At 34.2% G+C, this 23,334-nt stretch overlaps 1 protein-coding gene across 3 annotated transcripts; it reads right to left on the bottom strand.

Annotated features, from left to right (window-relative positions):
• Positions 1–1,002: 1,002 nt before the first annotated feature.
• LOC145666857 (peptide methionine sulfoxide reductase MsrB-like) lies at positions 1,003–23,092 on the bottom strand (the record flags this gene model as incomplete). Of its 3 annotated transcripts, none has more annotated exon segments than XM_081734437.1 (5): positions 1,003–1,019; positions 8,532–8,905; positions 18,566–18,736; positions 21,695–21,833; positions 23,016–23,092. In XM_081734437.1, coding segments are annotated over 3 exon segments (324 nt in total), but the record flags the coding sequence as incomplete, so codon positions are not given.
• Positions 23,093–23,334: the final 242 nt, after the last annotated feature.

A 23,334-nucleotide genomic window follows, 5' to 3' on the forward strand; every position in this document is an offset into this window, starting at 1 on the left:
AAAGACTCATAAAATACTTTGTGTGGAGTGTTGTACTGTATGGGACAGAAGCGTGGACATTACGTAAAAGTGATGAAAATCGACTGGAAGCCTTCGAAATGTTGGTGTGGAGAAGAATGGAAAGAATTAGTTGGGTCGAGCGGAAAACGAATGAGTGTGTGTTAAAAATGGTGGGGGAGAAAGAACACTTTTAGATATTATTAAGAAGAGGAAGAGAAACTAGTTGGGACATTGCCTAAGAAGAAATTGTATCATGAGGGACGTGCTAGAGGGTATGGTGGCGGGAAAGAGAGGGAGGGGGCGAAGGAGACTACAAATAATGGATGATATAAAAGCAGAAAGATCATACGTGAAGACGAAGAGGTTAGCGGAGGACTGTGGAGTATGGAAGCTTCTCAGCTGCGGCAAGTGACCTGCCAATAAGGGCAGAATACCTATGATGATACAGCTTTACTCTCAATTGCATAAGCAGAATTTTAGTATGGGTGTCTCAAGTTACAAATTTAGACTGGCTTAAAGATTCTTCAGAAAAAAACGGTCCGACAAATCTTGTTGTACAGTATATTAATAAAGTTAGATCCGAAAAAGCCTGAGAAATATGCTCGTATATTTAAAAATTTACGGCCAGTGCCCGGCCCCAAACCAAAGTAATCCATGCCTTGTAGGCCCGAGCGCGTGCAGATCTCTAGTTTATGAAGTGCTTAATACTTATACGATGCTAAAAGTAGCCTTACTAAACAATCCAAAGCAATTTCAGACACTAGTAATATTCATAGATCATAATGTATGTCATGTATTTAGACTTCTAACTTCTTTCAGAGGAGAAATATGACATCCCGTTAGTCTCTTACGTCACCGTGTTTGCTCAGTGAATTCGAAAAAGGTATTTTTTCTTGTGTGAGATTGTTTGTTTCACGATAACTAAAAATTACGAGTTTCAAGCTCTTCCCGTAATTATTTACTAATAGGATTTCCGTGAGCAAAGTATAATCATATAACTTACCTTCACATCAGTCCAACTATACGCAGCATGGAATAAAAGTGACATTATTTTTTTATTTAGAATACTTAATAGTACTGCACTAAACTAGTATTTTCATTGAACATAGCCCTTGAGATAATTTAAAGTAAATGAATCCATGGTTGCAAAGAAAAAAAATACTTTTTCTTAAAAATAACTTTTATGTTTTCTACATAAGATTTAGCAATGGAAAGATTATTCATTTCACACGTAATTACATAATCGCCATATTCGTACATATCTGTCAGAAATACTTAATTTTACCCTTTGTTCCTTTAATTTTGACTCATTTCTAGTTATTTAATATGCGATTCACGATTGAAGTTTGTTGTTTGATGCAAAATTGCTTTTCTAAACATGTTCGAGTTTCTTCATTGAAAATTCCTTAAATACCAGAAGTGGTAATTTAGGAGAAAATAGGTTGAAATACCTATAAAAGAACAGGGTGACTTCAATCGAAAACCCAACGATGTTTGTACTTTTGCGGGAACTTACTGTGTCTTGCGACTGTAAAAAGTGCTGTCGTGAGTTTAAACGGAAGAACGCTCATGCTACGGAAAAGACCTTACTCCCATACAAAATCTTACCTTGCACCTTGAACTTTGATCCTATTTAAGATTCTATTTTCACGATATTTCAGTCATCTCTGTGACCATGAATCCATACACATGCGATGTAAGCAGAAATTACTACTTTCATTTCATTGATAAGCGAGGGCTGATCATAAATGAATAAACCATAATTACATGTACTAATCCTCCAAATGTTGATGGGCTTCTTCAAAATAGTCCCCATTACATACTATGCACTTGTCCCAACGTTTTTGCCAGTCATCAAAGACATAGTACTGGAAGCCATTTTCAGACAGATCCTTCGAAATCGGTTCCGCAACTTTCACCACTGCCCCTGAAGATGCGAAACGCCTTCCCCGGAGTGTTTCTTCAAAGTTGGAAAAAGAAAGAAATCACAAGGGGCTAAATCAGGGCAATATGGGACACACGGAACGTTGATCTTTGCAAAATAGTCGAAAGAATTTCTGTATTGTTCTTCGCGTGACACTTCCATGTTGCCTTATGCGAACCTGAAACTACGTGTGCTTGAACGGCTGCCAAGGTCACATTCTTGACGTCATGACCTTCTAACTTGCTCGATCTATTCGTCACTTCTCCCACTACACAGACGTGTTTCGTTTGCTGTTGTATTCACCTCACAAACACTGATGATCAGTCTTTATTGATCAGCCTACGTATTATGTTTCTTGTCCTGTAAAAGAAACACAGCCTCAAGTATTTCAGAAACCACACTTATTGTCAACTAAACTCAACAACAATAGATATTATATCCAATTAGTTCTTTGAACTTCAAGCTATTCTCAATCGGAAGTTATCAACGAATGGTTCAATATCACTTTCTCTAAAATTCACTCAGAAAAATTCCGTAGTTCCTACGGCAATTATTACCTTCTTTATAATAACTCTTCCACTTATGTGCACTTATCTAGTGTTTCGTGCAATGCTTTATAGCAATAGAATGTGCATAAGTGTACGTAAGCTTAGGTTATACAAAAGGCAATAACCGCCATAAGAACTACGGAACTGTTCATTTTAGAGTAAGTGATATTGAACCATTTTTTGATGAGCTCTCACTGAAAGTTTATGAAGTTCAAGTAAGTGATTGGATGTAATACCAAGAAGTAATGAATTTAATTGATAGTAAGGTTTCTGGAATACTTGAGAGGCTGTGGTTTCTGAAATACATGAGGCTATGTTTCTTTTACACGACAAGGAACGTAATATATCTATGGAATTAAAGTAATAGGTTCTGCTTACATCTGATATGCAGGGATCATGGTCACAGAGAAACTGAATTATCGTGAAAATGTAATCCTAAATAGAAACTACGTTCGAACTAGAAGGTTAGATTTTATTTTCGAAATATGTACCTTAAAACATATGTCAGTAGCGATAAGTTACTCCCATATTTTACTGAGGGTGAATCTCTGGTATGTACCAAGTGAAGATTTCAGAGGGTGGCCCGGGGAAGAATTTCCCCCTAGAGTTACAAAATTCTCTCCTGAATCATATTTTTAATTGTGCTCAACGTAGATTATTCAGTGATTTCCCAGTAATACATTAACTCCGTGTATATTGAAAATTCTCCCAGGGAAAAACTAAAACGTCATTAGAAGAACGGTTGAATTCTACTCATATATAGTAGAGGACTGGTTTATATCTCATAATATAGTAATACAAAATCAATGAGTAAGCATTAGGGATGTAGTAGAGGAAATATGCTTCTCATACTGTACCCTCGATGAAGTAATTGGGCGTGAAGAATTACTACAAATTACGGCTCAAATATTAATTTCAACACTAAAGCGACACAGGGTTGTGATTTGCAGGCAAAATATTAACATACTTTAAGATGGATAAACTAAAATTCTCAACTTCTTAATAGGGAAACAATAGCGGTCTGAACACAAGGAATTCCAAGTTTACGCCATCAGCAAGTAATATCATATTATTGTAAGGGAACGAACTTTTCTTCCATAAACTTTCTATAAGCATTTCTTTTTATATATTGGTGTGGTGTGTGTGTGTGTTTCATGATTAGAAATGGTTATCAGAAAGGTTCACCTTCTCGTTTTTTTTTTTTTTTTTTTTTTTTAATTTATGTGCTTTCTTATGAAAATTTATTTTATTGTGCATTACAATACATCCTTGCTCTTATATTTTTTGGAATGTTGTGTTATCCTGATCTATTTCTCAATTATATTTTAGCCGTTATTACGCATTTAGGAAATATCTAGTATCTTAAGTCTTCTAGCACTGGATACACGTAAAGCTCTCTGATTAGTCGACTAGTCTAGTAGTCGCAGCTTTTGTTTGACAGGTCCTTTCTTGGTGGTTGAATATGGCGAGTAATTCCAGCCATAAGGAACCTTCTTCAAAAATTTTAATTTTAAAAGGTAACTATATTGTGTTTAAAAATCTTATGGGTTTATTAAGGTAAAAAGTAGAACAGTTAAGATGGACAGAAATCTTGTCAAGTGGATTAAGAAAATACAAGATTATTTCTGTAAATATTCAAAGGCTTCATGAAAAAATAGACAGTGTCTATGCAGCTGTTAAAATATATATGCGCATATATTTTGGCATAATGTTATTAGTGTACTGTTTCTTTTTAATGATTCGTCTGCTTCAAGTATTTTAACAAAATTTATTGGCTTGTTATTTTTGGGTTAGTGCTAAAATAAAAAAATAAAAAAAAGTGTGCGCGCCACTTGTAGAAAAACTGTCATTACTAGTCATTACGATATGTAGGAAAATGGTTAGTCATTAGGTAATCAGTCAGATTTCTTTCATTATGAATTAATTTATAGAAGTTATCCTATGGTCAAGAAGGAATAGTTCAATTTGGCTGGTCCAAATTTGTAGCTGTTTGTTTGACAGTTGGAAGCCTCACAGAAGTTGGATTATAGGAACTGTTCTTTGATTTTATATATACATGGGGAGAAAGAAATTCTCCTTTGAAACATAGTGAACCTTCATGACAGAATTGAGTGCTATTCAGCTTTAAGACTAGTAAATGTAGAATTCAGTAAATATTTTCATCTCCTCCACCTCTCGTCTGTTACTGAGCAAACACTGAGTATTATATGTGAGGCTAGCAGTTTTCTTTTTAGTAGTTTCATTTCGGTGACTAGAATAATAATAATAATAAACTATACCCTTTGTTTTCAACTATTCTTTACATGCTCATGTCTGGGTTGTTTTATGAATATGTTTAAGATACGCGGCTAAAACAGTTCTTCTTCTAAGGCTGGCCGTATTCGTGTCTGTTACATCCCATAATGTAAGTTTTCTAAGCTTCCATTAATTCATTAACTAGGATATATATAGTGAAAAATAAATATGAAGCTGAGAAATCGATCAAGATTCGTGAAAATTATATAAGTGTGTCTTATTGAATATCCGTATATTTGTGTCATTGAAGTGCTTTGATACTTATCCCTTATAAATGTAACAATCAACTATTTTAAAGATTTTCATACGTTCGAGAATGTATCTTACATTAAGTCACAAGTTAGTAGTTTATTTCATATTCAAAAGAAGTTTAAACGTGAAATTTCAAACATGAGTTTGAAGCCTGAAAGCGCATAAGCCCTATCTAGTATTGTGCTATAGTATTCTACTTCAGCAATTAACAACCAAGTTTTATTGTTACTATGTTACCTAAAAGTTGATTTCATCTATGGGTCCTCCTTCTCCCTTCTTGGTTTTGTTTATTTTTGATTAAATTTTGTAAGTTATCATTTCGCTATTGAATTCAGGCTTTGCAGTCAAGTTATGTTAGCTGTCGTGATGATATGGAATTAGTCGTGAATAAGAGCGACATGTTAACGAAGGCTTCCTCAGGATATTAGATAGTCAGGGAAAATACTTTGAACGATTCAATATAAATTTCTCGGACACTTTTTTTTTCTTTCTTTTCTGTATAAGCATTAAGAAGAAAGTTTGTGGGACCGGACCGAGATTTCAATCCCAGATCACCTGATATTTTCCACCAACATCTTACTCAGTTTCACCCAAGTATTTTGTTGATATGTGACAGCAGTTTTATTGAGATATTAACTATTTTATTACTAATATGTCGAATAAATTTTCTGAAGATTTTCAGAAATGTGTAAGTCTCAGTCCGTATGGTACTTCCAGAGATGTTGGTGTTGTATTGAATAATAGAAATTATTAGACTACATTGTAGTTAGTATGACTATTTTCTTGTGCGTTTAGCCGAGTACCGTCGATAGAAAGGCTTAAAAAAATCAGTAGGTCCTATATATTGTCCTAGTCACTTCACGTTGTGCTGGTGAACGTGTTGTTCCTACATATCGTAAATCAGCTGAAATAAGATAAAAGTATTTCTGTTGATGTTCGATACTACGAAACGAACTGAGAACCTATATGTTTTGAAGGAAATATTTAATTCTCTTTATTTCACGAAAAAGTTTTGTATTTTAAAACAAATATTATTTCAGTATTGGTTGATGTTGTAATAGAGAAAGCAATACGTTTTATGGAACGAGTAGAAACAAAAGCTGTGAAATAGTGATCGAAATTTTCCAAGATCAATGTGAATGTTAACATTCTTTTTGCGATGTTAATATCTATTTGTACGAAAATTCAAGATTTTCTTCGTATTCAAAATTAACAGCAATAACAACAAAAAAAACATGGTTTTGAAAAAAAATATGATGTAGTAGGGGCGTTGTAAATAGCTATATGTATGTTTGTATTCAGATATATACAAACCGAAGAAACGTATTTTACATAATTATGTAATACACTATTCTACTCATAATATATTTAAAAATAAATATATAATAAATTTTCGTTCAATTCAAATATTTTGTCATCACGTATCATTGAAAGAAAAAATTCCAGTAGTTGAAAGTGAATGTATCATATTTCAATTATTCGTTATATTTTGAATCTGATGTTAGATTGAAGTAAAAATGATAATTGTTTCTTAAGGGGATAAGTAAAAACAAATCATCATTATATGAAAAGCTAAAATCTGTTGTTCTCACAGCAAAAAATCACCAAAAAAATAAAAAAGCTCAGTGTATTACAAAAGAATAAAATACAAAAGTATTTTAAAAACAGTTTTTATTTGGCTGAAAACAGAATTAAAAACTATACACAGATACAGAACTTCATATATACAAGAAGTCAGCGATTTGAAAAGTATATACAATATTCACAATATATTACTTGATGATGGGACTTTATGTAAATGCTATTTATTCCTATTACGTAAATATTATTTGTTCGTAATATAGTCAGTATATTGCGTACAGTTTCTGAATACTTTAGGTCAGTCTGAATTGACTTCATTTCTTTCGTGCGTGAATTAACTTGCAACATTTACTGTATCCTAACAAAAATATGATCGTTCTACATAAAGGAAAAAGGTTGTGACTGACAGTTGACTGTGCAAAATTTAATTTTCAGGCCATGTTACGTCGGGGTGGTGGATTCTCCTGGACTGACAATCGACTAGTTTTACACACTAATTTATAGACTCAAGTGATATTTTCGCTGGTAAGCTCGAACGAGGCCTTTTTGATGTCGAATGTTTTTGAATGAGACCCACCTGTTTTCGCCTGGCCACGATCACTCCGATAATTAAACGCTTTCTTGACACTCACTATTCAATGGTATAAAAACTGTGTGTGGAAAAGAGTTATCACATACCTTTCCCAATAACGGTTCACTTTTGACGGCATTTCACTAGTATCAACATGAAACTTTGGCATCTGTAAACACTACATTGATAACCCTGGTTTCATGTTTCTGGCCCAACTACACAGGAGCCAGAAGCGTTGCCAAAGCGGTCGGATATAAACGGAACGATCTTCTGTATTTGTTTTAGACCAACAATCTACAATACAAAAAAGGGGAATAAGGAATATAGATTAATGTCGATGAAAAATTTTACGGAGTGATCAAACGAAATAAAACGAAGGATGCAATAATCCCCAAATTCCACTTTAATTTAAGTATAGTTAAAAAAAAAAAAAAAAAAAGAGAGAGAGAGAGAGAGAGAGGCGGAGAACTTTAAACTGGCAACACTGTTTTCTGTGACAGCTGATATTACAGTTTTCGGTTTTTTGAGGCTAGTTTGGTTTGGCAATTCATCATGAATAGACTCACGCCGAAGCAACGTTTACAAATTGTGCAAATTTATTTTGAAAACCATGGTTCAATTCGACAAACTCATCGGGCAATATATACATTTTACGGTGTTCATAATCGTCTATCAGAGCGATTAATTCGAGAAACTATAGATCGTTTTTGCAATACGTTTACTCTAAACGATAATACGCATTCCATAAAACGTCGTACAGTGCGGACACAACAAACGATTGATGGTGTACAGCGTAGTGTTGATGATCCAAATGTGTCAATTCGTCGTCGTCCTCAACAATTAAATTGACCTGTTAACTGCCCACCTCGTTCGTGCGATTTGATGCCATTACATTATTTTCTCTGGGGATATGTAAAGCCGCATGTCTACGCCGAGAAACCAGATACAATTGAGTACTTGTAAGCCAACATTCGACACGTTATTACCGAAATACAGCCTGACTTACTGCGAAGATTGTGTGAAAACTGGACCTTCAGATTACGCTATGTACGCGCCAGCCGCGGTGGCCACATACCCGAAATCATATTCAGACATTAATGCCAGAAAATGGTCAGTGAAATAAAGCCAATTACACGGATATTACAAAACAATTTTCTGTGTTTTATTTCAACAAAAAAGATCTTCGCCTTTTTTTTTTAAAAAAAAAAAGAAAATTTTATGGTGTCAATTAAATATATTAATTTAGACGGCAGCCGTGGGAAATATTCCGAATTTCTTTTTGATTTATGAATAATGTTGAGAAATAATGAAAGCAGTTGATCCTTTAAAAATAGAAAATGAAGAAATTAGAGTGGCTTACCTTGACTACGTGTAGAAAGTTCTGCTGTAGCTCTATATTTTTATTAGTTTTATTAGCAATATTTACAAAGTATAAAGGTTGACATGTAGAAACATTATGACGGTATAAGCAGATGACAAATGCTACGCCAAATAACGCAGACAAGATTACGTTGATGAGCTTTGCTCTTTATTAATGACTTCATGGTTCAACTAACTTCTCATAATGTCGAATACTATCTCTGCTATAGCTTCATAAACTGTTGCTTATGTGGCGGAAAATAGAAGATGGTGCTACTTCACATGATATATAAAATCCAATTTTTAGTATTGTACTCAGATTGCGTAAAATTGTAGGGAATCTATAACAAAAGTAACTGATTCATCAGCACTCATCTGCAAAATAAATAAATAAATCATTAATAAAACAATTTAACTTGTTCACAGAAATTATGATACTAACTACAGTCAATTATTGCACTAGAAAAATAAAGAATCTTGAAGCTTTTCTTTCGTTATCTCTAAAATCCAAACTCTTAACTGTATACTCAGATGATCTTTAATAGCAATAATAATAATAATTACAACTTTTATCTATTTAATCATTCAAAACATACATACACTTTAGATACAGTGCGTAGTCTGTAACTAATTATTTGCTGGTTAGTTTCACCAATTAACTCTTTGGCTTCATCAGACACTATGTGATACAGGATAACTATACAATGGAAAATATCACTGTAACTAAAGAATATATTTTCTAATAAGAAGAATAAAATATTAAAGAATTGAGCAACGTCTCACAGGGAAGTATTTTCTACAAAACTTGACAAGTGAAATTCACCGATGTCGATACAGAGTTTTTGAACTGGTGTAGTAGTGAAAGTGTGATTTCATATAAAATTTACGCGATTTTTGTGTTTTCTTAAAACGTTTATTTTATTCTGTTTTGCATGAAGAAGCTTTCTGCATTATGACTATGGAAGTAATCAGGAAGTGGGCGAAGCTTCATTCCTATCCCATTCAGGTGAATGACAGTAAAAGTGTCCGTGCTATACGTGTTGGCTCGCTCTTTAAGACGTCGATATATGAGATTTAATTAACGGAATCTCTATGATGGCTTTCATCTTCACAACGTTCTTCAAAACATCTACTGTTACTTCTAATCACTAGAGCCTGGACTCAATAACCAAATAAAAAGCCCAAAATGCCTGGCAAAATTGTGAATTAAAAACCCAAAAATGGCAAATAAAATGCCAAAATAAAACAAACAAACGAACAAATAAACAAGGGCTTTTAAAAAAGGTACTACTATACTTAGAAACTATAATAGCCTATATTTGGTTTGCTAATCGAACAAAAAAATATGGATCCTAAGAAATAAAATGTTTCATTTAGCAGTTCGTACTTACAATTTAAAATTTTTCAGGGTTTGATTCCCGGTGGGGACACACGGTCCAAAAAGTGTAAAAGCTTTTTCGGGCCAGCCATCCTGAGTGAAGTTTTCCTTATTCACACCAGGCAAATGCCGGGATGGTACCTAACATAGGTCCGAGGCTGCTTCCTTCCAACCCTTCCCTTGGATAGTATGATTGCAGAGGGACGTCATCCTTCATACACGATAGGTTAACATGGCCATAGATGTCGAAAGCTCAGAAATCTAATTCCTACATCCTAAATTTAAAATTTCTGAAAACTTGCAAATTGTACAACCCGTGAGGAACAATATCTAACGATTCATTTATCATTCTTCAGTACGAACAATGAAACAAAATGATAAACGCAAAAGCACTATCAGACTTTATTCACATGCAGTTCCGATTGTTTCGCACTACACTAGCAGCTTATTTTTACTTAAGAAAGTTATTTCATATTTTTGTTCTCTGAAATTATCAACAACTTCTTAAGACTTTCAAACGAAAGAATTGTGTTCTGTCAGAAAGAATTCGCTTTAGATGCGAAAATGATCTTTCCATATTTACAAATGTCACTGGAGCATAATGTAAACAAAAATTTGGGAATGATTTAAGTCATTGTCAACAGTAGAGACCGGATGTTTAGGCACTAAAAACCTGTAAAATAGGCAGGCAAATAGGCACTAAAAATTTTAAAAATAGGCAGTAAAATAGGCACTAAAATGTAACTCGAAATAATGAAGATAAATACTCAATACCATTAAAAAATAGGTTCAGGTCATAGATAATGTTCAAAGAATATAGAAACATACCTGTTTGTTAATATCTTATTTTATTGTACATATAAAAACGAAGCTTGTTATGCATTCATACATACTGGGTGAACCTAAAAGATCTGCACATACTTCGGGAGGTGATTCGTGATATCAAAAGAAGACCTGTTGCATGATGCATAACAAAAGAAGGCAAAAAGTCCTGTTGCATGTTGTGGAATTCCGCGTCATGTACGAGTGACAGGGGTGCTATCTTAAAATTAAAAATCGAATCCTGACAATTGGAACGAGACATAAAAGTGTGCACATACTTCGGGAGGTGATTCCTGACATTCAAGAGGTCTTTTTGTCTTCTTTACATGTCACGAATCATTTGTCGAAGTATGTGTACGATTTTCGATTCCAAGTTGGCACCTCTGTCACTCGTACACGACGAGGAATTCGACAACATGTAACAGGACTTTTTGTCTTCTTTTCATGTCACGAATCACCTCTCAACGTATGTGCACACCTATCAGTTCCGTTTCAATTGTCAAGATTTGATTTTCGATTCCAAGTTGGCACCACTGTCACTCGTACACGACACAGAATTCGACAAAATACAAGAGAACTTTTTGTCTTCTTTTGATATAATTAATCACCTCCCAAAGTATATGCACATCTTTGAAGTTCACCCTGTTTGTACATTGTAACGCAGCACGTGTTTGTATTTACAAACACTTATTATACGTATATATGCGTCTTTATTTATGTTGTATAAATTATATATTTTCCCAATAAAGGCTTATTTTAAAGAAAATGCATAAAATAGGCAACATTAGGCACTAAAGCAATTATTTAGGCAGTAAAGGTCGAAATAGGCAAAATAGGCAAAATAAAATTGGCTTAAATCGAAACTATAACCCCCCACATAAACTTTGAAACGTTATTTTTGATCATATCTTTAATATTAAAGAATAGGCATTTTGCCTAACATCCGGTCTCTAGTCAACAGTTACATCATCAAGGTTTTCAGAGAAATAAATTATATTTTTAAAGCTTGGTAACAGCGTCTGGCAAAATGTGCTCCAATAAAAGCTAGGTCCTTTATGAAGGAATTCTTCTTGAGCAATCTTAACTGAAGGGACATCATCCTCTATGAATTCGAAGATCTTAACATCCAGCTGCAACCATGTACCCCATCTCGTTAAGATGGGGTGTGGTGGGAGCGGAAGTTCAAGAGAATTCACGAAAAGCACATGTTCGTGAGGGAGCTTTCAGAAATACATTTTTCATATTTGACACGAAAAGATTAACGTAGGGAAAATGAGAACGCTTCCTCTGCAATTCATGTACTGCGTGTGCCTGACAAGCGACATGTAGCATACTTGGGAATAAAACCTTATGGGCTTTTTCTGCGCTTTTCATGTACGCAACACTTCTGTAATAAAAAGAACCTTATCGTGATTTACGCATTCTGCTACAGAATAGGCAGTGATTTTGTAAAAATCTGTACAATTACAGAACCATTTATTTTTTGCCGGAACTTTTGATACAATCGAATACTTTTGTGTGCACTTTTGTCTGCCTTTTCCTCCTTCCAAAGTTTCAATTACAACATTAGTAATGGAACGGCGTAGAATATCGCATGTTTTCTTAACTGAAACAGATATTTTTGTATCACCAACGCCCTTTACAGATATTTTCAATAGTTTTGTTGTGTGCGCTTTAAATGTAAATCTTTCTGAAATATGAATCATTTGCGACTTTTTATTTTGTATACTTCTCGGTAAAGTTCTTTTTTTTAAAAAAAAAATCTATCTCCGATAAAGGAATGTCCGCGTTAATTAAAGCTTCACACAGATCATTCGTAAAACTGATCGTGAATGTTCCAAGAAGATTCTGATATTTTTCACCAGCTGATTCGCGTGTCCTTGCAGATGAGGTCTTGCAGTGCTTACATGATCTGTAACTGTAACACATTGTAAGTATAGTTTTTAATATATTTCATTCTGCTCTGGTCAGAACTGTGTTTTATTTGTTGCTTATATGATGTGTGACAAAATAACATTTCTCAGCGGAAAAAAAAAACTGTTTCACATAATTTGCAAAATAGTACAGAATTATCTGTTGAAAACACACTACACCAAACTCACTCACAAATTTTTCCATCTTCTTTTTCCTAGAAAGACCTACTTTCAGCATCTCGAAACACTGAAATGCACATCAACAGCAACTATGTGTCACGCAGGGCAGCGACTCACAATAACTGCCCACAGCTACTTCTTTAAAGTAAACATCTTCGTTTACCTTTGTCATTCAAAATTTTAAGAACTGAAGACGCACTAGCATCTCGCTCCACTTGCCACATTCTAACGGCAATAGACTGCAGTTATTATCAGACACTGCGATTGCTTGGCCAGATAAGTTAGCCACATATGTGGATACAGAGCAGTGTAGGGGAAAATGAAAAATAGAGAAAAAAAGCTTCTAAATGTGAAATATTGTACTCTTCCTGAAAATAATATCAATATTATAATATATGCTATTTATGGCAGTTTCCGTAAATTCCGGATTTAATAATGACACTACTGCTTCTTTTTTTATATACATAAAATAGTTTTTTAGTGTTAAGGTATTGACTGTTTCAGAACTGAATCAATGTGGAGTATTGATTACTTAAAAATAAAATGAATATTCAATATGGATAACTCCATTTCTCATTTTTCTTTCGTGTCAGCAAATCTTAACCATATATAAAACTACATGAACTGACAAATTATTGAGCACTTTCTGTAGGGCTACAATGATTGAATTTTGCATGATTGTAGCTTTCCGGAACTAACCGACAGGAAAACTGCCAAGGCAAGGCAAGTGAATGATGGAAGAATTGGTGGAATGAGAAAGTGGAAGAAAATGGGAGTATCCCGAGAAAACCCACGGACATGATGTTGTCCACCACAAATTTACTTAGCCGGAGATCGAACCTGGAATTCATGTACGATAGATACGATGATATATATAAGTATAGCTGGACAGCAATGACTTGGAAATGACAGCAAGTTACAAACTAACATTGTATTCATATCTATTAACAACAGTTGATGAAGAATGAAGCATTTCCAGGTACTGCTGCTTCCGCATTTAGCTACGCAGCGGTTTGCTTAGCAATAATTTTTAATCAACGCAGTGATCACACCATTTTTGCCGGGCTATAATAAATGCATGTCTCTACTTTTCAACTATCAATACATAATTTAATTTATGTATTATTCGAGTTAAAAACAGAAATTATTTTCAGTCTCTTTTGACACCTGACCACTAATAAAGTAACATGTTCAAGCAACACAGAGACTGGAACTAGCGCAAAATACCATGAAATTGTATTATTGATATATGTATTATACACCAGTCACACAACACATAAAGGAAAGACACAAAAACTCGTAATACAGAACAACAACAGAAAATGCTTTTACTTGTAACCATTAACTTAAATATTTATTGAAATATTCAATTAGAATCCTCCACCTTCGTAAACTTTTTTTTTCTTCAACATAAAAAAAAAAAAGTGTATTTAATCGCATCTCATGGCTTCCATTACATAATTCCATACACTGCCAGTAATGCTATAACATGAAAACAAAACACATACACCATATCATGATAGATGGTTTGTCATTTTATGAGTTTAAGAAAAATATTCGGATTCTTGCAATTTTTAAGAACTGTGATTTTTCCAACGTAAGTTTTCGAATGTTTTAAAGGTTGCTTTGAATAACTACTAAAAGAACTAAACTCGTTATTATAAACCCATGATTATAAATATAACGGAACTCATGAGATGTTATCAAAACAACAATGTTTGTATAAAAAAAAAATAAATAAAATAAGCCAGACTAGGGTCATGTACCCTAGAGAAAATTTCAGCATAAAATATTTACTCATTCCTAACTGTCAGCTTAGTTCCTTTATTAGCTTTCTACTCATGTTACTGCTTTCATAAAAGCTCGAACGCTTTACATTTTACCTGAAATGTCTTAACTGCCAACAGGATACGTACTTTCAGCGTATATCTTAATAACTAGGCATTAACTGTACGGAACATGAGATTAAAAACAGGACATATCCTTTTTGTCACTGAGAAGATATATATACCACTGTTCACGATAGTAACGGTAGCAAATTCAGAACTATAAAAAAACAAAACAAAAATCGAATTGTAATATTATTTACAAGACTGTGATCCCATACCTCGAAATTTACACGATTTTGTTGTGTGTAAATTAGTGGTGGGCACAAAAACCGGTTTAGTTTTTTTTTTTTAGAAAAACAGGTTTCGGTTTTCTTCAAAACCGATTCGCTTTTCTTCAAAGCCGGTTATCGGTTTTCACCGAAACCGGTTATCAGTTTTCTTTAAAACCGGTTCGGTTTTTCACCGGACCCGGTTTTGGTTTTCTTCAAAACCGGTTCAGGTTTTTTCAAAATTTGATCTATTTCTGATCAGAATAGTGTTTCGTTGTTCTCTGGAAACCGATTCCGTTTCCACAGAAATAGTTTTGTTTTCCAAAAGTTTTCACTGAAACCAGTTTCGGTGAAAACCGAACCGGTTTTGAAGAAAACCAAAACCGGTTTTGGAGAAAACCGAAATATTGTAACTAGTGTAAATAGTTAAAATATATAAATAAAAAAAGAGATTAGAGGGAAAGAAACTTATTCGTTGATTTGAAGACATTAGAAACTTGATTATTTCTTGTTTGTCGGAATGATTCGACGTCACTTGAGCTACAAGCGGGAGCGACATTTAATGTGTTCCTTATTTATTTCTTGAATTCGATCTATGCATATATCTGGTAATTATTTTGTATAGATAATTTCCTTGTACGGAAATCAATTTAAATAATCATAGATTTGTGGGTTGGCTCAAAAAATGACTGTGACAAGATGTTTGTTAGATGAGGTTTGAAGAATAATAAATGCAGAAAATCGGCTGGAGCTGAAGCGGTATGGGGTTGTTTCCTGATTAAAAATATTCACAGATTATTAATGCATTTGACCCAACCACAGCTGTGTTGCATGGTTGTAATATAATCTTGCATTTCACTCACGAGTTCTGCTTGCTACGCTTGATTCCTTCCCCTTCCCTTGAAAAATGTTTTACTTTCAACGAAACCTATATAGCATACAGCATATTTGAATTGTGCGCAGCACAACGACGGCTTACTCCGATATTTTGCGGATGCTGAAACAAAATAGTAGACGGAAACAATTTCGTTCACGGATTCGCTGAGAAATTCACTTGAAGACTGTCACGCGACAATTGTAACAGGTCACACCAAATTTATTACAATTTTTCCTAGAAAATGAATGGTAAATGAACTTCCGTTAAATGGGTCTCGATTAATGTTTAATTCGATTAACTTGACTTTTAAGGTTCCTTTTGAGCATCGAGGCCATATGACGTGATCTACCATTTTAAGTGGGATCCGAACCACTACTCGGACATATAGTCGGGATAAGTACTGCCGACGAGAATCGAACTCAAGACCATGCGCACGGGAAACATGTACGTTAGCCACTTGATCACAAAGAGGATCGAGGAATAGGGAACAAACAATGAACTGGTGCAATCAATATTTTTATATTTTTGAAACACTCTTAAATATACAGCCTCGTTGTAAAGTATCTGTCCATATACCTATCTTTCAAAAGCTTTCAATCAACTATAGGCTTAAAGCATCTCGTCTGAAAGAGATAAAGAAAATTAGGGTCCTCATTCCAACTGTTTCCACTACTTGGCCGCTCTGATTACTGAGTTCTTCAAAATTCTACTCACACTGGTCTTTCTCACTCCTACTGCTAGTTCTTGCCACTTGTCAGGTATAAATTGAATCTTAACTGCTGGTGGAATATGAAGTAGTAACCGTAATTCTCATTAGTGTTTCTTCAAAAGAAGTAGCAGTATCACTTGTACACCATGTTAAGGAGTCTGGTTTGTATGGCGCAATATTTTCTCAATTAATATTGAAACCAGAAATGATAGTAAGATTTCAATCACTTTTGGTTTTCGTAGAGAGATTAGTGTGGGGATGGAATATCGAAAAGTCAACTGATTTTGTCAACCCAAGTGGAAAGATCTAAAACTCAGATTTTCGATTCCAAACAATATATATCTGCTAAATAAAGAAAGCATGAACTAGTATGTGTTTCACTGTAGTTTCATATAAATAAGTTTCTTCCTCTTATTTATTTTTGATTTACAGGGTTTTCATAAAGTATGGACGGATTTAATTCGCTTATAATTTACATAAAAATGCTCATATTGAAATCAAATAAAGTGCAAACGGTAGCGGAAGGATTAAATTTTTACCTGTAATCTGCACCAGCTCAGTTCATTCACCGCCACACCTCCAACTGGGCGCCATTTACGTCCACACATTCGCGTAGGCGGCGCTGGAATCCACTCACAGCGTTCCGCCGTGTTGGCGGCCTCCCACTTCGAGGACGGTCCAGGACGCTTTCTGTCTCCAAGAACTTAGCATGCCACTTTCGGATTGCACTCTCAGTCGGTACCGGCTTTTTGAACTCTTTGGTGAACTTTCGACACACCAGAATTGGTGATTTTAGCTCTGCGTACCACAGAACAAATTGCGCTTTCTCTTTCACCGACGCCATCTTTGATACGGTAAAAAAAAAAAAAAAATAGTCTTCTCAGAGGAGTTTTTCATTTATTTATTTCTTTAAAAGACACACACACCAATACAGCTTACAACTTACTTTTAACAGTCAACATTGAAACAACAATGAAAACAACAATGGATGGAATTTGGTAAGAAACTGACCCTTGCCCTCCCTCTCCCTCTCTCAACGTGTTCAGAGTTGCCGCTTATCTAACAGTGTTGCCAACTAAAAATTTAATCCTTCCGCTACCGTTTGCACTTTATTTGATTTCATTATGAGCATTTTTATGAAAATTTTAAGCAAATTAAATCCGTCCAGACTTTATGAAAACCCTGTATGTCTTCTTTAAAGCTCCCTCTTTCATAAATTTTAACAAAAATTACAATTCTCTCTTTCATTATAATATTTATAAATGCAAAACATGGTCACTGAAAGTTCAGGTGCAACTCACATCTTTGAATCCCACCGGAAACAAATGATGATGGAAGCTGACAGAAATACGCCATGCTTGACTTATCTATATTCTTGGAACGCTTAATCAATTGCAGGAAACCACTTCTCGCTTTCTATTACCGTTTCCGCTCTATAATGATCAACCTTACAACTGGAAATTGTAAGTAATGTTGCAGCTTAATTCTGTGTTGACAAATACAGCAGCTTTACTGTAATCAACGTGGGTTCTATTCGCTTCTTGCCTTGTATTACGTTTCATAAACCAACACACACTTGAAACTATCTTAATTACACATCACTAAGCAAGTAAGTCCAACTTGAATAGTTTCCGTTTTCACAGCTATCTTTATTGTCATAACCTCGTATGACTACATATAATAATAAATCTATCCTCTAACATGCCACCATTTACATATATTAATCTCTAGTCCGCTTATTAAGTAAAGTTTCTACTACACAATTAATGTAATTAACAATTCCTCAATTGGGCTCTAAACTTCAGTAACTATGGCCTTTTTTTTTCTCCCAGACGGACGGACACATGGACAAACAAAGTAAATATTTAAAGGACTTTTGATAAACCAAACTCCTTAACAAAGTTTACAAACTAGAAAAGTTATGAGTGCGGCTACTATCAAATGCTTCCACGTATCAAACACTGGGAGGTCAGATACTAACGTTGCAAATAGATTAAATAGATTAAACTTTTCTTATTGTTCGTGTGAAAATTTATTTTTACAAGTATATTAAATTACCTGTGTGACAGCATTCTAATTATAGAATCAAACACCAAATAGTAGTCCTTTTAAGTCCTCCTTTTAAGACGTTTCCTTCGGGACAAACTTTAAAGCAACACTGTTGATACAATATCTTAACCCTGTAGGTGGTGGTCCATCTTTAAAAACATGTCCAAGATGGCAATTACACTGCAATGAAAATATACCTTGATTTTAGACCAAAAATGTTTCAATGTTAAAATATATCAGTACGCACTTTATTTAACTTTCCTAAATTACTGTTTAGAGAAGGTTTTACAATTCATTATTATAAAATATGTATAATCAATTATACCCTTGTAAATTGAATTCTATACCAACAAGAACAATAGTCGAAAGAGGTTGTCGGAAAGAAATCATAAACTCCCACATCACTAGAAGAATTAGCTAGTTTGTTTTTAACAAATTTTGTCTTTCAAATACATACAATTGTGAAGGCAACGTCGAATTGAAAATACAAAGATTGCAACCTTTAAGATGCTGTTTGTATCAAAACGCTGGCAAATTCAATGTAAAATTCTACATGTTACATAGATACTTATATTATATAATTATTACAATAGTGAATGTTGACACCAGGAGAGGTATCGTTTTAAAGAAAATGCTCCGAGCAAAACGCTCCTCTGCACCAAGGAATTGTGCCGATGAACACTATTGAAAACCGAACCTAAAGCAGAACACTAGCGGCTCGAAAGATTGCTTGCCTGTTTTCCAGACCGTGCACTAATAAAGTTCTACTTGAATCGATTGTGCACAATTAACATAAATTCAAAACACTGTATCTAAAATTAAGTAAATGCATTCGAATATGTTGATCAAGGTGCGTAATGTACCCTTTATTAGACGAAAATAAACAGCGAGTGCAATTCGCTTAGTATAATTTTATGTCCTACAACATATACTGTCCAGTAGAACTCCTTATCCAGTTTCATGGTTAGTGAAAAGGTCTTCACTAGGCTAGAATTACAAGTACCTCCTAATCTACAGGGAAAAACTTTCCAAGCATACAATACTGTACAATCGGTTCTCAGGAGTTTGGTGATTGCAAAATACTTTAAATTAATTGCAAACAACTTACGTAGAAACGTTACCTTGTATCCAAAGTGTGTCTACTTCGTAACGTGTTTTTTTTTTTTCTTTTTTTTTAGAAGTCAAGTTGAAATGAGGATGTTATTCTTTTTTTCTCTCATGAAGGATTTTCATGTAGGAAAAACTTTCCCATATATCTCTAGTGTAGCAGCGAGTAGAAGGCATTGAAAATGATCCCAGAGGACATCGAAATGATTTGAAAGATTTTTTAATTTTAATCCCTAGATACAAGGTAAGAACGATATTTAAGTTATTCAACAAGTATCCTATTGTTACAGTTCGCAATTAATTGAAAACAAGTTCGCGTGACGTGTAGATCAAATCAATCAGTGCCTCCCTGAAAAAACAATCAGCATCTTGTAACAACTCCACCCACTGCCATTGTATAACTTTCATGCCTGTGGAAGTTGCATGTAATTGCGGTTACTTACAACAATTTTCACTGTGTTAGCACATTCAACTGTTGTTTGCAAGCGATTTCCACCTATTGCTGTTGTCCACAAGTTGTTAAACTTTCTCTGTAAAGGACTTCACTTTCACGATTGCTGGCAGATATTTCAACTGACTACGATATTATTTTGTGTACGACAGCTAGTTTTGAAGTAAGCAACTAATATATAGGATACATCACTATCTTGACTTTGCAGCTCGTTAGCGCACCCAAATTTGAATGCCAGACTCGTAAATCAAATGACCCATTACTGTGTTTAGATTTATTTTGTTTTCAACAGTATGTTTGTCGTATGCTACTCAATAATTTGAATCGCACTTGTTATTTTAGGCCTTACATTTTTGTTGTTGACAAACTTAACTTTTCGTCTCTTCCATAATAGCGATAGATGACCGGATTTTCTTTTCTTGCGAGAACACGCCTAAAATGGGAAGAATCGCCTTCTTCCACAGGCATGACTGATTGTGTAGACCTATGATCATGTTGCTCGCTTCTCGTCTTTGTCATTCGTGAGAAAAAATCAACGGCACAAACAGGTTTCTCATCATAAGCACACTTATAGATCAGCATTTCAACAAAATCCTAGACACTTCCTCGACTTAAACTCGCATAACTTAAGTGGGCAATGCGGAAATATCTATTCGAGTTTAAGCTCTCGATTACATGTGCTACGTTTTCTTTTGCACTGACTCATTGTTACTGGAATAAATTACTTACTAACAAACGGTAACATCATAATATATAAAAATAAGTTTAATTAGTTGCTATGTCCAGAATACGAAATTAGAAATCTGAATTTTTCTCATCACGTGATACCTTTCCAAAGCTTTAGTAACAGTTCACGTTTAAATATGTGGACAAATAAAATCCAGTTCTACAGTTACGTCAACAACCAATTATTTGTGCATAACCGTTAGTACGTCATTCCTATATGAGTGTCAAATTATATAATTTCAGGGCAACAGTATCATCACTTTGCTACAAGGAAAGACGACCATGCCCTTCTTCCAGTCTGGTATCATTATCATTTGACTACATTCCAACATGGCGACAGTCTATCTAAACGCTTTCCACCAACTACTGTTCTTTTTTTCCTATCTTTTCACCCTGCTGTCCCCCCTTTCTTTCTCTCTACCCCTGTCTCTATCTATCTGATGAAATGTTGAGCGAAAGTTAGTATACTTTCTTTTTTTAAATCAGTGTGATCGTTTTCACTATTTTCTGGTACTAATTCACATATATATTTGGAACAAAGAAATCCAATAATAATTATAAACTAATACCAGCATAACTCGCTTTTCTCTGCTGATTATGTACGCCGATTTGAACCACGATAGACTATCGTAGTCTAAGTGCAGGATATCGACTCATAATCTTCCTCTCTCATTACTCACTGAGACACTATACAGTCTTAGCTGTGGTAAAGGAGAGGCTGTTGCCTTTAATTAATGCCTATAATTTTCAGTTTTAAAACAATTTACAGTTACTATTACTGTCAGATAACTGGCTCTATATTCTTATAACTGGCTCTATATTCTTTGGTCATAGGAAACAAATATATGAAGTACCTTACTACAGAGGGCTTCCATTCTCACCATTCCGTGCGAAGTATCAACCTTTGTGGCAACATTACTTTTTCCGTCTTCTATCTCAATTACAGAATAAAATGACGGCCATCCGGAATGAGAATCAAATTTAGATTTAGAGCTGAAAACAATAAGAAAAAGTGTGATATTTATTACTAACCTAAGTTTACGTTTTCTGATGTATGTATAATTATTAGATTTGATTATATTGCCCAGTTACTATATAGTTATTTCCTCCGTCAAATAATAATAATAAAAAATATACTTAAAGGAACGCTCTTTTTGTGCTTAGTAGAGTGAAGTAAATATATTTTCTTAACTTGTATTCTCATACCTCTAGAATACTGCTCTACATGCAGGGGAAATCACTGAGAAAAAACAGAAATCCAAGAACACAAAAATGCTACTAATGAAGCACAGATTAATATGTAGCTTAAGATCTTCAACAACCTTGAAACTAGCTGTACAAATTGAGAAGAGAAAAAATATTCTTACCTTCCATCCTGAAAACAAAAATTAAAACACAGTTTCTAGACTTCCCTGGTCCCTTACGTATCAATACAAAGTTTTTCTTGAATATTATATGTTAGTAAAATAGACTGCATTACCTATCGTTGTTAGTAGTAAAACATCCTACTTTTCGACATTTTACAATCAACATACTTAGGAAGGCAAAACATCATGTGAAACATTTTACTGCCTAGTAAAGACTTTGGAACTTTTTACGGACGGACAAACCTATAATCACGTCTTAGTTGGTAGAGTTGTAGAAGAAGACGCATCGATAAAGGGCCAGAGAAGCCTTGAAACTGTATGGTTTGATTTTTATTTCCAGAATGCAAGCTAATGTGGCATAGTACTTTCTTTGGTTCCTTGCCACAGGAGATAAAAACCAAAGATACTAGGAACACTTAAATTAAACGAGGAGGAACTTAACACTACATTTCTCAATATACATGGGTTTCTCTACATACCAGTTATATGCATTCCCACATCGCAAACTCTGCTGTTTAGCGGTCAGTTCGTATTATTTATACAGAATTCATAGCAATTGGTGGGTTAAAAATGACATTCCCTATATTTACAAACCTGAAGTATTACTTGTTGCACAAACCAGAAACAATAAAATTTAAAGAAATACGTAACTTTAGTCTTATAGAGTTTTTTTTTTTTAAAAAAATCATAATTTCTTAAAATATGCTTACAAGAAAGATTTAAAACAATTTAAATCTCATTAATTCAAAAAATTGACGTTGGAAAACTTTCTTCCTGTACAAAATTTCCAATCTGATTTTTATATTACCTGAAAAGCTGAGCTCCACAGCATACACAATGATAAACTCCATCTTCCCAATGATTGTAGTATTCTCCACTAAAAGGCTGAAATAAACAAAAATAAAGTAAAATAAAAATGGAAAGTATACTGCCTACAATTCTGTAAACAGATATTTCATAATTACATTCTGTTTGATCAGTGGGTAAGTTCATTGCGTTCTATTTATAATTGGCAACAATGTGTTCGTCCATCATTCTAAGGTTTCTAAGGTTTCTTCGTCCATCATTCTTTCGCTATTGCTTAGTTTGTTGTTTCGTGTCGGCGAAAACATATCGTAATCTGATTC

The sequence above is a fragment of the Thermobia domestica genome, chromosome 12 (assembly GCF_964235325.1).
Source record: "Thermobia domestica chromosome 12, izTheDome1.hap1.1, whole genome shotgun sequence".
In the NCBI taxonomy this organism is placed as follows: domain Eukaryota; kingdom Metazoa; phylum Arthropoda; class Insecta; order Zygentoma; family Lepismatidae; genus Thermobia; species Thermobia domestica.